General features: G+C 37.0%; 2 protein-coding genes across 2 annotated transcripts in view; one reads left to right on the forward strand and one right to left on the reverse strand.

The window, feature by feature from the left end:
* The window catches only part of LOC139130482 (solute carrier family 13 member 1-like), a 308042-nt gene that overhangs the window by 124801 nt on the left and 165615 nt on the right, over positions 1-17626 (reverse strand). The gene's annotated exons all lie outside the window — the stretch shown is intronic.
* On the forward strand, positions 1713-16857 carry LOC139131369 (amine oxidase [flavin-containing] A-like). Its single transcript, XM_070697384.1, has 14 exons — positions 1713-1918; positions 6170-6264; positions 6463-6603; positions 7458-7559; positions 8236-8327; positions 8675-8828; positions 9807-9956; positions 10440-10599; positions 11725-11821; positions 12611-12664; positions 12990-13047; positions 13592-13689; positions 14417-14531; positions 14768-16857. The coding sequence occupies exons 1-14, from the start codon at positions 1855-1857 to the stop codon at positions 14969-14971; spliced, it is 1584 nt and encodes a 527-aa protein (XP_070553485.1). The 5' UTR covers positions 1713-1854; the 3' UTR covers positions 14972-16857.

Raw genomic sequence — 17626 nt, forward strand, 5'->3', positions numbered from 1 at the left:
GTCACTGCCGGTATGCAGTGAAAGTGACACTGCAGTAGCAGGGCAGCTATTAACTTTGATAGTTTTGACCTATGTTTTTCGTCAGTTTATACAGCTGCGTTCTTGTTCTATTCCTCGCTACAGCATGTTCAACTGTCAAGTATTCAGCTTGCCTACACAGCTAGCCTGTGTATGTGTACCGTGCATTTGTATCATTGACAATTAAATGACTTTAAGTCTGGACTCTAATTCAATCACCAAATATATATTCATATACAAAATGATCAATAATATTGTGTGTTTCAGCATGCTGTAGGTAGCTGGACAGCAAGAAACTATATTTGATATATTGCACAGATAGAAATATTGAAAAAATATCAATAGTTGCATCTTACGGAAAATTAATCGTACACGTTTAGATTTTTTCGTGATAAAGGTCATGGAAGGTGACAAAAGTGTTCTAAATTTACATAAGCTAGAACGATTGGGTAACACTGACATGTTATTCATTTTTCATTGAACTATCAACCATTCGAATCGGAAAATGTAACAAGAAAAAAGGAACCAAAAAATTTAAGGTTCCCCTTATAGGTAGAGCAAAACTTCCAAGTTCTCCCTTTTAAGAGCTTTAAAGGCCTTAATGCGAAAAGGTATATTTATATTTCTTCCTTATTGCTAATCGACTTACAAAACGAAGCCATTTAAACTTTTCATTTATTTTCAGCCTTTGTGTTTATTTATCCAGATAAGTTTTGTACATCTCTTTCCTGAAAACTGGTCGATAGTAGTGCTATGCAACAGAACAGGGGGAGCCTTTCAATGTGTTCCAAGTTTCAGTTTAACATATAGCTTGCACCTAATCATTGCCGAATACGTCAGCTACAGGCTGGTAAGAATTGTTCATTTGCCCTCTGCAAACTCAATTTATACAATACAATACAATACAATACAATACAATAGCTCTTTATTATCCCAAAACATGGGCAATTCTTTGTACGACAGCGGACAAGTCAAAAAGTTACACAGATAAGACATGTATAAAATATTTAAAAAAGGTCAGTGACGTTAAAACACATTAAAAGCAGAGATGACTAGTCGTTTCTGTTTTGATTCAGTACAGAAATTGCAGTGGGAATGAATGAATGTTTTGATCTATTTGTTCTAGTTATTGGAACTCTATAACGCCGGCGAGATGGTAAAATATTTATAAGATGACAAGACTGTATACGGTCGCCAAGGCAAGATCTTCATGTATATTAATACGTATACTTTAATTCAGATTACAGCGAAATGATATCAGAGCATGAAATCATGCAGAGAATCATTTTCCCAGAATATTTTTGTACACTGATACTGCTTTTTGATCGGATCGATGCTTATGAAAATCAAGTGAATCCCTCCGTGTGCTGTTTGAAAAACATGACCCCCTCCCCCCTCCCGACCTTGCAGTTTTCAAATCTAAGGTGACCCCTGGATTTTGCTTATCCACCCCTTGCCTTAATAGCTGAACGCTCCCTTAGGCTTTATTGACCTCTCTTGGTGCAAACAATTTCTCAGCACTGAGTGAAACAAGCACGATCGGCAACAGAAGGAAACTGGCGACCGATCAGTAATGGTCAAGTGGCAGTCCCTCTTACCCATCGGCCACCCCCAAAATATAATGGCACAGTCTGCATGAAAGCTCCATAACACGATCCCTATGATGCACCAGTGCACAACCCACACACGCAGTAAGCTCGACATCAACACTACGCTGAGATTGAGCACCTGCACCTGACTGCTAGGCCAGGAGCTCAAAGGAGATAGCCAAGGGAACCATACTTCTTACATCAATCTGCACACTGCGTGAACAGGTCTGTGTGCCAACCCTTCTGTATGGCCATGGAATCCGCCAAAATCAAAAGAGCCGACGTGATCGTTGTTGGGGCTGGGATCACAGGTAAGGGAGCCGTCAATATTTAAGGTTTGGGGGTCTGAGGAATTTCATTGGAAGCTCTGAAATTTCGAGTGACCCCCCCCCCTCTACCAACCATGATGAATTTGATTATAATCCCCTCTCCAACACATAAATTTTGACTGACCCCCCCCCTTTCCCATTCAGAAAAGGACATGTGTTTGTAAAATATACACAAATACAGCAATTATAGTGAAAACACCTTTCAAATCCTGGCGTACCAAGCTAGATTATCATCGGTTATCTCATGATGGTTGAAAAAGGTGAAACCATAGACAGTTACTTGTTTCTCTACTGTCTATCGTGAAACCAACAAAATGAAATTAAATGTTGCAATAAGCTCACGCTATTACCAGTATCCAACCATATAGTGGATGGGTATCATGACTATAGGTTTTCACTTAGATATCTGACAGGGCAGAAATTGAAAGTAGAGGGGGGAGAACACTCAGGAGGCTGAGGGGGAAAGTGTCAGATGGGGTTGTCCCCTATCTTGCATGGAAAATTTTGAGAAATTGATGTGTGCAATGGTGCAGTCTGGTACTGCAATCTGAGAGGTATACTTTTCACTTTGTATTTTTACTAAGTAAAACTGTTAGAACAGAGGAGAGCATGAGAAGGGCGTGTCCCCCTCTTGCATAAAAAAATTTGAGAAATTGATGTATGAAATGGTGCAATATCTGAGAGGTGCTTCAGTTCATTTTGCACCAACAATTGAGAAACCGGCCCTTCCACATTTTGAGCAACCCCCCTTAATGTATAGCTTTCAAATTTTTGAGTTACACCCTTTCACATTCCTCCTACACCCAGGCGGTAAATAGTGACAGCTCCCTAATACATATTCCCCCTTTCTGTACAGTTTTATCGTGCCAAAGTCTGGGTTTGTTCCCGTAAGTCTCATGGAGGATAAACAAAGTAACTGGAACGTATGGTGACAGCCAGTTCATTGTCAAAGCAGTCAATTCCATGTACATATATATATGTGACAAGTACATCAAAATCACAAGACAATCAGCTTAAGATCTGAGTATAGTTTTATCCAGTAAGTCTTGCCAACCACTGACAGCACAGGCTACCCAGACAGAATAAAATAAGCTTGTCATTGAGTTTTTCTCACTGTTTTCTCTATCAGTTCCTCTCCTTTTCTTCATCACAGTCCCTCTATGGATATAGGGACTGTGTCTTCATGCTCTGAATGATCGGAGTAAATAAAATAAACGGTTATATAATCTAACCTAGCCTCTTGTAAACCCTTTATTCATTTTACACCAATTACAAGGACGTTTATCTCTCATATACACATCTTGTAATTAATTAGTCAACACAACTAATTATGCTAATCCGTGGACTTATCAAGAGTTGGTCAACATTGCAAAGATAGAGATGTAAATGTTTTAGTAAGGGGTGGACCATTTGATATCCTGGGGGGGGGCTTGGAAGATTGGTGGAGAGCCATTATTTTTTTTCCCACCTGCTTCACCATGAAATATTTTTTTTCTACAGGGCATATGCTGGCAACTTTTTTTTTCACTTTCCTTCTTCGAGATATTTTTTTTTTTTACCAAATTTCGGTGCAATGTTTGTTTGCTTGGTTTTTCACACCCAGTAACAAGATGCTGTTCTATCGCACACAGACTATATTCAAGAAACTAAATAAAGATATGTAAATACATGTACATTTTTGATTCACTTTACAAAAATATCAGTTTATAGATCTTAATTATACCATGGGTAACACACTGAAAATACAAATCAAACAACCACCAGTGATTACTGAGTTCTACATTAAGCATTAACAAACCTACAGTGAAAACTTTGCTGAGAACATCACTGGTGTCATCAGAAGAGATGATGGTATCCTACATATATTTGTAAAATCATGTACATTTATGGCATTTATTTGTCAGTATTGTCCTTACATTTAAAAGTAGCCGGGTAATTTAAGAAAGTAGACGGGTGGACTGCGAGGGAGCGAAGCGGGCAAGCAGCGAGTGAGCGTAGCGAACGAGGGGGGGAGAGCGCGAGAGGGGGGTGTCCCCCCTCTCGCAAGGCGAAAAATGAAATTTTGGAGTGGAAATGGTGTTCTCTGGTGGCATATGAGGTGACATTTACAGACTGAAACAGTACTTTTGTTGTGTGTCTTAGACGTGGCTCACATACAACAAAACAAACAAACATATGATTTTGTTTTGTTTGTATTATTTATGACACACTTATGGTTTTATTTGCAGTGAAGATGTAACATTTAATCTTAAATCACCCGCTGTCTGCTCATTTCATTGCCCATTTCCCATTCTTCATTACCACATAGTAGTTTCCCCAAAATCATCAAACTCATTCTATTCTAATCAAAACACATTCGCTTTTGTTAAGAAAAACATCGGTAAGATAATTCACTATAACAGTGTTCGCATTTAAGAATAAAACATGCGTATATAGAAAACTCATAACAATGAAAAAATGTGTAGAGAGTCGATCCAATGCGTAATAATATTACGCATTGGATTGAGTCTCTACGCATTTTTTCATTGTTATGAGTTTTCTATACGCAAACGATAATAGTAAAATGTTTGCAGACTGTCTCTCTTCTTGTGGTATTTTGACAAAATCCATACATTCAGATTTACACATTTCTGGAAAACACTGGTGAGCAATTTCAATTTCAGCATACTTCCTCTAATCAGAAGGTCATGTATACTGTACAATTGTTCATATTCAGTTATTGTTCCTCAAGCTTGAAATGGTTTATGCTTTACAAAAGTCCAGAGCTACTGCTTGATTTTTATTGATGCTGCAGTGTGCATCGAACAATTGCCAAGATTTTTTTTTTCCGAGTCGCAATGGTCCATAATTGTTTTTCCATCAGCCACTTAAAGCCAGATTTTTTTTTTCGAGCAACTGCACCTGGCATCTTTTTTTTTTCCCAAATCTTCCAAGCCCCCCCAGGATATCAAATGGTCCACCCCTAACCATTCCTATCTTTCGCGATGTTGACCAACCCGTAAAATCCCTGATAAGTCCACGGATTAGCATAATTAGTTGTGTTGACTAATTAATTACAAGGTGTGTATATGAGAGATAAACGTCCTTGTAATGTATGTAAAATGAATAAAGGGTTAAGAGGCTAGGTTAGATTATATAACCGTTTATTTTACTTACTCCGATCAGTCAGAGCATGAAGACACAGTCCCTATATCCATAGGGGGACTGTGATGAAGAAAAGGAGAGGAACTGATAGAGAAAACAGTGAGAAAAACTCAATAATGAGCTTATTAATACTGTCTGGGTAGCCTGTGCTGACAGCTACACTGAAGAAAAAGATTCTTGTCTACACTGGTTTATACTGGGAAAAAGATCGCTTTTCAAGAAAGTGTAGCTCAATACACAGATATGTTTTGCATACCGTTAGCAGGGAGGTTAGAGAGAGCTTTATACTTCCATGCTAAAAGTCAGTGCAGGTACAATATTTCAAAGCAGGTTTTGTCACAACACATACAAGCTGAAGATATCTGTGAAAAGGATGGAAAACGGACAGCATAGTATGCGGATGGTGACATGATGTACTATAGTCAGCAGCATTTCATCTGGCCTATTTGTACCGAGTCTTCTGTGGCGCATACACCCTTGCAGTACAGCAGGTAAAATTGCAACAGCGCCATAACATTTCAGGCCTAGGGGATACATCACCTAGTTAATTGTGGTTTATTGGTAATTCCCAGCAGTAAATACACAGCACAATCTTGTCCTGTACACCCAATACCGTGACCCCTCAATGACCCTACCTCAAACAATAGTCTATTCCCATAATGCTGTGTAATTCACATTTAAGTAATGCAGAAAGTAAACATAACTCAGATTATCTGTAAATTTCATTAACTCTCACAATAAGGCTTTCGACATCATTTTTTTAGTCTTTAAGGTTCAACCCCTGGTTAGTGTAAAAGAGATCAAATAATAGTACATTTTACTCTTTTACAGCTAAACTAAACCTTTTTTTCTTTATACCGTAGAAAGTTTCAATAATTTTCAAAATTGCAGTCTTTTTATTTCACCAATCATCCCGCAAAACTCAAGGGTTTGTTTGACATAGCTCAGTCAACAAGAATTAAGGGACCATGGGTAATTACATAAACTGTTAAGATAGTTTCTAGGATGTATAAAATTCAACCATCAGATCTACGATCCATACTAGGGATCACTATAATGAGTCTTTTACATGTCTATCATAAACTATAGGGACAATAGCAGCAAAGATTCTTACTGAAGAAGGTTTCGATGTCATTGTATTGGAAGCCAAGGACAGAGTTGGAGGAAGACTTCACACAATAAAGGTAAGACTGCAAATTATTGATAATTCTAATACGAGTGAAGGATGTAAATGAAAGTCAACTTTGTTGAAATTTCTTCATAATTACATGCAAATAAAACTACCGTAAAAAACAGAACAGATTTCATTATGTCCCTATACTCATTGAACTGTGCATGTATATGGTCTTAATTGTTATTACATTTGTGTGTCATATTTTCAGACTTCAACGTCCGAATATATAGATTTAGGAGGGGAGTTCATCGGCCCATTTGACCACAAACTTATGGACCTTTGTGAAGAATTAGGAGTTGAGATTTACAAACCGCCACCTCCTACTGGTAGTCTTGGCTTCCACTCACAGGTATAGTCACAGTACAGCTCTCATGAAAGAGAACTTTGGAATGCATGCATTCACCACATGTCACAGACTGCTGGTCACAGAATACAGCAGAGCAGGATCCACGGTCTGCAATGGAACAATTAGTTATCTGTTTGCTCTTTCAACTAAATCCAAGTTTCATGCTGTATTTATATCCAACTTCACCAAACAAAATGTAAACATTCCTGTTTTGTACTTCATATGTGGGTTACTAAGTTAAGGTAGTGTGTGAAAGACTTAAAATTTTTGCTCAAACTTTCCTCAAGGAATCTTTTGACCGTTTTCTTTCAAAATTGAGATAGAAATCGAAGGTCACCATGCAAATTTAGGCACTAGAGAAACAAATATCCCAAGATTTACATATATTTAAAATTCAAAATAGCCACCATTTCTGTGTTAACTCTATGGAAAAAAATAAAATTTTCGAATTTCAATAAAGTAAGCTATTGAAAAGTTTTCCATATACCAAAAGCTTTAAAATGAACCTCCACAAGTGGTATATCAGATAAGAATTGTAACAGTTTGAGAGTCCAAATATCTGTCCCCGAGCTGCATTCTACCTTAAATCTTTTGACCCAAAACCCAAAAATAAGATAAAAAACAGCATTAGCGCATCATTTTGTGAAAGACCTAATTGGTAAGATTAGAAGCAATCATACAATTTTGTTTGGCCTGACCTTGTCAACACCAAACTGTCTTTGGAACATCCCTATGTACTTGGATGGGATGGGTTGATCTGCACTCAGGGAATATAGGGTGAACTGAAAAGTAATAATTCACTCAATCATTCTCATCTAGCATCTCTACTTTTATTCATCCTTTTTTCCTTCCTTCAGGGAAGAACCGTAGCCTACAGAACAGTTTTCCCGATTTGGAATCCCATAATTTGGATGGATTTGAACAACTTTTTCCGTGCACTGAAGACCGAATCAGCCAAGGTGGGATTTGTATATTTTGAGTGTGAAGTTGATTGTTTTTCTGAAATCCGTTATTGTAATAACAGAATCAATGTGCTGTTAGCTGGAGTATGGCTTAGCTGATGGTTTGAATAAAAGAAAAGGTGTTATTCTGCCAGATTTTATCATTTAACCACAGATAATTAATTGACCTTGTCAGGTTTTTGCTCAAGGTCAAACAAAGTATGACACACCAATTTCTAGCCACTGAAATGACTTTCCTTGATTAAAACTGCAAAAAACATAAGAAAACATCATAAGACTATCTGGCATGTATGATGAAAAATTGTTTTGATTTTGTCGCTGTAAAATTTCATATTTCGTAAATTGTTCATTTAGTTCTATTATGATAACTCTTGATGTATCTTTCATTATATTTGTTCTGTTTAAAACATTCAGTACAAAATACTTGGTGAAAGCTAACTGAATTTATATGTCAACAATGATATTGCTTATTTATTTTAGCGGCAAGATGTTTTCTTTGTATTTCAACATGCTTTAGTGAGAAGTGAAGTGAAATGTGCAAGTCTTGTTTTATGGATAATAATGTTAAAAATTGACAGGTAATGTCCCTTCAACGTCAGCATGTCTGTCTTTGTGTCAATGCGTGGTTCAGTCATTCTTCATCACGTCTCTTGTTCATCATAACTCAATAAAGATACCAAGGACTGCACCATGGAATGCAAAAAACGCTGCACAGTTGGACCAAATGACTGCAAAAGAATGGATAGAAAAAACCTGCTACACCAAGTAAGTTAATTGAGATTATTTCCATGCTGCAGAGGCCCGGTCACTAGCCATGATAGTAGGTAACTGATAGTGACCCAAGATGAAGGCGCTAAACGATTGCAATAATCATAAAAAACACAACTTCTAAAACTGTCATGCACTTTATGATATTGGTCATCGCTGTCTGGTACAGTCAATTAGATATCACAGTTTCAGACCACTTTCAGACTATCAGAGTTTTTAGAGGTGTCAAAAAGGTCCAGTGTAGATTATGTTATACCTTATACTACCGGTAGAACCCCCATACCAACGTTGTTTCATAATATAAAGTTAGTTAATCATTTTCCATCTTTTTCTATCTACTACAGAACAGCAAAGCAGATTGCTACAGCTCTGGTGACAGTTACGTTCTGCACTGAGCCTGGAGAGCTCTCCCTTCTGTTCTTGTTGTGGTTCCGGGGAACCATAGGGATTTTGTATTATGACTTCTTGTTCCGTGTTCCACCCAGTTTTAAAGTTGATGTAAGTTGATCAAGATTTAGACTGTCCACAGCATCTGGTGCCCACTTTGCCCAGCAGTTTTTAACCCCAAATATACACCCACTTCATCCTTTGACTAAACTACTGCTACCATACTAAACTTTAGAGTCTCTACTTTTTGACAATATATAGTAAGAGGGGGTTTCCTTGTCATCTTTGATGAGAAATATTGCTTTGAACTAAACTGTGTTGGCAACATGCAGCTCCACCTTAAGGCTTCAATGACGTCATTAGATTGCTGCTTTCCCAGTAGCTAGCTGAAACTCTGCTAAATTTGTCTTCCGACAATTATAGATTAGTGTTGTATAAATTTGTATCAAACAGTTTCTTGTGTTGAATTTTAATTGTCTTTGAAATGAATTCAGTTGTCAAAAGTTGTAATTGCAACTCAAGTAAAATTACCTTGGAACTTCTGTAAAGTTTAATTGTCAGGGTACGGATTTTAACGAAAAAGACTCGCTGAGTGATAGTTTCAGCTTGAATGTATAATTTTATTCATCATACCGGTATATGTTATGGTACAAAATGTACCACTAAATGCACATCAGACCTACTAAATGAGAATTTTTTCTCCCGGAAGATGTAATTTCATTTCATATGTACTGAGGAAGAAGCAAATTTGAGTGCTTATACATAAAAAAATGAGACCCTGTTTCATCACTTTCACATGTTAACCTCACTGGTGAGACAGGTACGCTTGAACAAACCTGTCATTTTGCTGTTTCTCAGAGGACCATGGAGGGATTGAGAAAATTCTCTCCCAAAGCCCAAAGGTCGTCCCCCTCTTTTTATTACAAAGGATCAAACCTATGCCATCTACAACCAAAGGGGTTATATCACAGCTGGGTGTTTGAAAGGTCAGACACACTTCTGAGATTCAGTCAGCCTGCAAATACATCCAATTCACACCAAACTTTAAAATGACATTCAACACAAATCCTTCGTGTCTTTCTTACTCAGGCACCAAGATTCATCGGTGGTGGTCAACAGATCTGTGAGAAAATAGTCGCTCCCTTCAAGAGCCAGGTCCACTTGAGCAGTCCAGTGCAAGAAATTTCACAGGATGGAGACAAGGTCACTGTGAAAACACAGAGCGGTAACATTTACCAGGTATTTTCCTTATATGTAATTTTAAATCATGTCTGTTTTTCAATCTCAGCAAGGTACGCACTTAATTCATACCAAGAGGCTACGCACTAATTTAGTTATGCTTCAGAAAAATTAGCGGCATAAACTCAATCACAAATGAAGATTTTACAAACCCAGACAAAAGTTGTATACATGTAGCACATCTCATATATGGTGATGGTGACATATAATTTGTAGAGACAGAACATAATTGTAATACAGTCTCTCTGGTGATGTATTTCATCCGCTAATCTTAAAGTCACCGAGCAGCTCTACTCCGTTATAGTTGAATATGCTACACTGTTGCATATGTAGACCAAGTCTTCTGAAATGAGCAGTGAAAAAATTTGAAGGTGATTACATTCCAAAGAATAGATGTTTTTTTGTATAGATGCAAGTATATAGTTCCAACTGGACTATAGATTACTCATGTAAAATTATTAGTACGTATTTTTCTCACAATAGGCAGACTACACCATCTGTGCTGTACCCAGACCAATGGTACAACACATGACATTCTCGCCACCACTGCCCAGTCTGCAGAGCCAGGCCTATCAGAGAATTCCCATGGGATCATGCATCAAAACTATAACCTACTATTCCAAGGCATTCTGGCAGGACAAAGGCAAGCAAAAGGGGAAATAAAGTCACAGAACAGAAAAAGACCACTAGAATTTCTAGATCAGAAAAGGAGATACTTTGAAATTCTGAATAATTAATCAACGGAGTTTTAATTGGCAGAAACACAGTTTTCTTTTCTCTATTTAGAAAATGCCTTTGTTCACTGGTATCTTTAGATCAGTTGAATTCACAGACATACGCAATAATTTTTGATAAGTTTTCTACAGTTTCCATAGTCTCTTTGCTATCTTTATGACAACTTGCAGACAGGTTAAGTCCTTGTGACTTTGGAAGAAAATGTTACATCTTGAAATTTTATCTTAGGCTTTCACATACATGTATATTTTTAAAGATCCATCCATAAAGGAATCACCGGCTAGTGTTTCTCAGATATACCCTAGCTGATTCACTGTACATTTGGATTATGAGACTCTAAATTAACATCACATGCATACGTGTATTTTGCAAGTTTATTTGCTCATACAGCAATTATGCACATCAGTGTTACCACCTCTTGGTCATTTTTCTCTTGAAAATTTTGATACGTGAAATATTGTACATGTAGTTACATTGCTTTACTAGAATCAACATTTTTCAAAATCGGTAAAGGAATATATAGTACCATTCATTCACACAGAACACCTTGCATTGAACCTTGGGCAATGCGGGAACTGGACATACTGTACTGTCTAAATTGAGGAGTTGCCAACACTTTCAAGTGGAACTATCGTGTAGCCATATTATCAGTCAATCACAAAGAAAACAACTCTGCGAAAGTGTAAACATAATTGTCTGGAAAGAGCTCAGATGTAGTGAAAAAAACAGCACCAGATCCGCACAAACAAAGCGTGCAAATGATGTGTTCTGGACAGTTAGTGAGTTGTGTGATGTTCTTTTGACTTTACTCATGACCTCCTTTCAAACCATGTTCCAACTTTAGCAGAGTTAATTTCTTGGTTATTGACCGATATTACTGCCTAAACGATAACTACACCCAACAGTGTTGGCAACACTTCAATTTAGATGGTACGTCTATAGTTCCCATATTGCCAGCCGTTCAATGCAAACCCGTGTACATATCCTGAACACTTATTGAAACTAACAGTAAACTACCCTTTGAATAATCCAGGACTGTCTGGTACCTGTGTTGTACTCGATGATGATGCTCCAGTAAACTTCATCATAGATGACACAAAGCCTGGCGGGAAATCTCCAGCACTTCTCAGGTAGGATTGAAATCTTCACAACACCAGTGAAAAACAACACCTTTGCCTCTATCCCAGTAAGTTGCTAAAAGCAATTTTACTCTTGAGCATTAATTTTTAAAAAATTTAGTTGGTTGAACCATATATTTATATTTATTATTACTAAGTTATATAAAAACTACATTCAATTTGTTACAATCAAATACACATGCATTTAAAAACAAATACTGCAAAAGTAAGCAAAGGTGCTCAATAAATTGAATAAATTTTTAGTATCTCCTGAACAAGCTGCCTCATGATCCTGTAATCACTTAGTGTCTGCATAATGATTAGATGAGTGTGCCATATATGCTTGTAAATGTATTTAGGGCAGGGCACATACTAGCCTTTCACAGACCACCAATTATATTTCTGTGTCATACATATAATGGTCTCAGTCTGTAGATCTTTCATAGATGTCGCCTATTGTTCAGGTTTGGGCGGTAGTTGTACAGTGACGTGTGTGTGAGTGGATGGCTCGTTCAAACTGTCTATTCATTTATGTACCAGGGCATGTTTATTTAACGATTGTCACACAGGACTTTTTTGCAAAGGTTAAAGGTTATATTAAGCTCCCCTCGGATATATAGTTACTGGTTACCAACATTTTTACCTCAACTTTTTTGGTCTGGCGGCAATGTTTGGTTTCATCTTCACGGCTGTGTGGAAAATGAAGTTTTCATGTAGTCTTTTGAATAAAACTTTCAGTGTTTATGTGCACATTACCTTGAATGCAGAATTTGGTTTCAATGGAATTTTACTTTCTTTCAGTTTCTTCACAGCTGGAAAAGCAAGAAGTCTGATGTCAAGCACAGTAAAAGAAAGGTAATTACGGAACAAAAGTTTTGTGCTATTTTGTCAAGATTTCATTTTAGCTCATGCTGATTAAGTTTTATAAAAAATTTGTCATCACAAAAGTGTCAAGTACAATTTTCATCAGAACAGCCATGTAACTTGGACATTGCCCATCAATCAACAAGTTTATCCCTTGGGAATATCTTCAACTCCTGCTTCTAGATTTATTTTAACCTATGCCTTCTGAACGAAGGTGTCAGCTTCGTTCTCCGGACAGCTTTAACCTAGTCTGTGAGGCATTTGTTGATTTTGTCTTCAACTCTCACAGTTTCTTTTCAAATGATTTCCTACGCAGGAAGCAGACACTGCTTGAATTGTATTCTAGAGTGTTTGGATCTGAAGAAGCAAAAGAGGTGAGCACAGTTGAATTGGTCAATGCTTTCATTTCCCTCCCCTTTCAACAATTTTCTAAGTAGGATAATGTATACCCCTTCAAAAGAAAGTTTTTCGTTTGCTGAATAACAATCACCTATGATAAATGGCATGCAGACACTTGAGTCTGCGCAAGGGAATCTGCACCGGTCTATGATACTCTGTGCTTGACCAGAGTATGACTGACTCAGGTCACAGGTCGAGCTAAGGATGCACTGACTTAAAATTCAAGAAACAACTTGTTGGCCACATTAAATCATAGACCTTAAAAGAGATTAAATCTATGAAGCACATTTGTTATATGAGGAACTTCTTCCTATCTTCATATTTGTGAAATAAAATTGATGTAATTTTCATTTTGGATATTTATTGACCAAAATTTCTCATTTTATTCATGCTGCCCAAGCAAACACCTAGTTTCCCCTTTGTATAAGCACAACTGTAACTTTCAGATATTCATTGACAATACTGTACATGATCTGTGTAGACATCATACAAATGTACTCACGTCTGTTCTACCAACAGCCTATAGACTACGCAGAATGTGATTGGTCCTCAGAGCAATACATTGAGGGTGGCTTTGCGTCATTTTATCCCCCTGGAGTCATCACAAACTTTGCCAGGTAATATTTTTTCTCTCGCTGAACTTGAAGTTGAAACCTAAATACAATTACGTATAGGAGAAATCATCAGAAGCTGAAATAAGAATTAAACCTTCATAGGTGTATTCCGACCTTCACTTTCTATATCGTTGTGGCACAGAGATAATTATTTAGCCACTAACAATTTGAGTTTGATTTTCAAAACATCATTGAATGAAGAGAGACATTTGTGATACGTGTTCATTTTGGTACAGCTATATTGTGTCTGCATGTTTATGTGTCGTCATGCAGCTGCAGATGTACATAAAATACATTGCCGCAGATAGAACTGAAGGCAGAAAGCTAGTAAGGAGAACACTGCCACTGCTGTTTGAATGACAGCCTTTGAAAGATCAAGCATCATTTGATACACAATTTGAGGAAAATACAATATTTGCAGTGCAAGGCTCAATCTTACTGGATTCAATCTTATGCAACTATTCATATTACAATACAATAGAAAGACAGTAAAGTAATTTATTCATGATGTTTTGAAGGGCACATCCACAATGCCTTGCACTGTTTTGTAGTGCAGTCCAGAATTGTATGTCATGGAAGTGAATGCTACATTTTAGATTGATTTGGACAACTCTCCAACTAAGCTTAGTTCTACAATGAACTTTTATATTTCGTAATGCTTATATCTCTAACCTGATGAAATACCTCATTTTTTCAACTGGTGTAGTAAATAATCCGTTCTGCATTCCAGGAGCATGAAATCATCATTTGGAAGGATTCATATTGCAACGGGTGAAAATTTACAGCTCCTGACATGTTACTCCATGAATGGCGCCATTGCAGCCGGATCCCAAGCAGCAAGACAGGTACATAGCACAGCAATATCTATTTTTCTAAATTTTGCAATATACCTTGTTGAAAGGAAGGGATAATGTGAATCTCAACATTTATTGTGGAACAAAACGGGCAGTCGACCCTCTGTTCTTACACAACTTGTGTTTAACATTTTGATGCAAGATTTTTGCTGTGTCTTCTCAGAAGTTAACCTGATGTACGAGCTAATCTACAAAGGTAAAGTTTTCAAAAAAATTATTTTTTACAGGTTCTGTATAACAGTGGCAGGATTTCTGGGGAAGACGCCAGCCAGGAAGGGGAAGAAGTAAACCTGTTCCCGCAAACAGTGTTGACTTGGAAAGAAAGAGCTATCCCGTCCGTGCAAAGTTTTCTGCGAATGATCAATTTTCTGATTCTGCTTTGCACTGTTGGAGGTCTCTACATCGGTTGCAAGAAAACACAGATTGATTGATGAACGATCTAGTTTTCCAGCTAGTCCATCAGACAATAGTTGAAAGAGTACAACGTAATTTACAATGAGTGCCTTAAAAAGGAACTACGTGTATTCCATTAGGGTTTTCATTTTACTGATTGCAAATTGTAGGCACGGCATGTGCAAGTATGAGAGTATGTTGATATGCTGCACCTTTAAAAGGATTTTTAAAACCAGAAATCAACCTATCTATACCATTTAATGGTAAATTTATTTCTTCTTTTACTCGCGTTTGATGATTGCCCCTCCTGCTTAGCGATAGAAGAAGGGCATGATCAAGATATTGATCCAAAACTTTGGTACTTTGATGGTTTTTAAACTTCAGTAATGTAGACAACGAATACCGCCGTCTGCTTGTCTGACTACTGTAATATGAGATATGAGTTACCAAAGAAACCTTTCAAGCAACGCTGCTTTGACAAGTGTAGCAGAATTATGAGCGTGCCAAATTCTGGAAACCTTATATATGTCTGTGTAAGGATCGTTTTAGGAAGCCAAGGTTGTTAGACAGTTGATTTCCAAAAATTGGCAAAGTTTTCAGTGTGTCATTCCCTAACCAGCAATATTTTCTGTTCTTCTATGGTAACTTTCATCAATTTTTCCACCCGTAATAGCCTGTAGACAGCTAGGTCCATAATCATCATTGGTAACAATGGGTTTTGGCCAAACCATGGCGGTGAAAGGGTTAACTTAAGGTAGTACGCGCCTTGCAAGTGAAAGACTTAAACTTTTGCTCAAACTTTCTTTAAGGAATCTTTCAACCCTTCTCTTTCAAAATCAAGAATAAAAATTGGGGTCACCGTGCAAATTGTGGTACTACAGAAATAAATAACCCAAGATTTATCGATATTTAAAATTCAAAATGGCAGCCATCCCTGTGTTAAGTCTATGGAGGAAATAAAATTTTCAAATTTCGAAAAACTAAGATTGTGAAAAAGTTTTCTTACATCACAAGCTTTAAAATGAACCCCCACAAGTGGTATATCAGAAAAGAATTGTAAACGTTTGAGAATCTGAATACTGTCCCCGAGACGCATTCTACCTTAATGTTATTTTTTTGAAATCATATATACTTCATACAGTTTCAATCTTTGTACTGTCCTAGCATATGAACCAGATGGCCTTAAAACACAGCAAATGCCGAACATGTATATGTACACCTCATCTTGATATAATAGAGAGTGAAAGGAGCAGCATCTTTGACCTGTTCCCCCCTAATTCCCTGTAAAATGGTCCACAAATCACCATTGATAACAGTAGGTTTGGGCTGAAACCATTGTGGTGAAAGGGTTAAGACTACTATTTTAGCTGATTTTCAGTAATTGTTTCACAAACTCTTCTGAATTTTTACACAGGCATGTGTTGGGTCAGGCTACACTAAAATGAAATAAACACTTTCTTTATGTAGTTTTCCAATGAAGGTGACCCTGAATTTCAACTCTTCCATCAAAATGGTTCATAAATTTGCATAATTAAATCATGTTACACTGGCAAAAGTGTTATTACGATGTACAAAGGTTTCCAGAGTTGAGAGAATGCACACGATTAATGTTTCCCCCCTTTTGTTTTTAGCGTCTAACGCATTTTCTATATTGTACCATGTCTTAAAGTCATGTAAAAGTAAATATTGTGATTTCATATCCTACTTTTCTTGCATCGTTTACACATTCTTCTGAAATAAAATACCAGTATACTAGTAGTAGTTTATGGTTGATAATGATATGAAATGTCAAAGAATACAATACTATAAAATCCGTACTGGTACTACCAGTACATGGAGAAAAAAAAGATTGACAGCACAATTTCAGATGTCCAGGAGTTGCATTCTGAAGAAGTTTCCAATACAAATCAAGAATAAAACATGAAAACACATCAGTAACACAGAGAGTTGATTGTTTCTTTATCGGAGTGTTTTGCATCTTAAGGGCATTTGATTTCTGTATTGATCGTTGAGAATGGAAGTGTCATGAGAGTTTATCACTGAGAATGGAATATCATGAGAGTTTATCGCTGAGAATGGAATATCACGAGAGTGGATCATGGAGAATGGGAATATCATGAGAGTTATCACTGAGAATGGGAATATGATGATACTCAATCTTCATCAGTTGCCAGATCTGCCTGTCCATTACTTAATGTTTAACTTTTTTCTTGATAACAAGAGCTAGGGCAGCATGATCGTCATTATTGCAACACGCTTTTTCTTATTGGGGGAGTGAGCATGCAGTTTTTGTTTAATTATTGAGGAATACACAAGTAGACAATATTTTTGTCATGACATCTACAGGTTTAGGAAATTTTCATGCTTAGCAGTGAATGAGAATTGTTTGCTATAGTTTGCAGCTAGAGGTCTTGTGAATGACGGTAACTGTTTGTAATCTGGAATCTTTTGCCTGCTTGACACAGACTACATGCTCAATTAATAAGATGAATGTGGCTGTATGACTACATCATTGATGCCGGCGAACCATAATTGCTTCAAGAGACAAACCTATGAACGATACAGACATTGTCTTGAGTAAATATTGAATTAAGACGTGTAATTTATAAGTCACAAGTGAAGTTGATTACGTGTAAAAATTAATATTGATGCAAAGATGTTTAGATTTCAAAGGCAATAACATGACTAAAGTG

The sequence above is a fragment of the Ptychodera flava genome, chromosome 4 (genome assembly GCF_041260155.1).
Source record: "Ptychodera flava strain L36383 chromosome 4, AS_Pfla_20210202, whole genome shotgun sequence".
Classification (NCBI taxonomy): Eukaryota; Metazoa; Hemichordata; class Enteropneusta; family Ptychoderidae; genus Ptychodera; species Ptychodera flava.

Excerpts from the sequence above, each read along its gene's own strand:
- LOC139131369 (XM_070697384.1), top strand. The coding sequence starts at position 1,855 with ATGGCCATGGAATCCGCCAAAATCAAAAGAGCCGACGTGATCGTTGTT. Across the intron at positions 1,919-6,169 it reads TGTTGGGGCTGGGATCACAG|GGACAATAGCAGCAAAGATT; the intron begins GTAAGGGAGCCG and ends CATAAACTATAG. Across the intron at positions 8,829-9,806 it reads CACCCAGTTTTAAAGTTGAT|GCACCAAGATTCATCGGTGG; the intron begins GTAAGTTGATCA and ends TTTCTTACTCAG.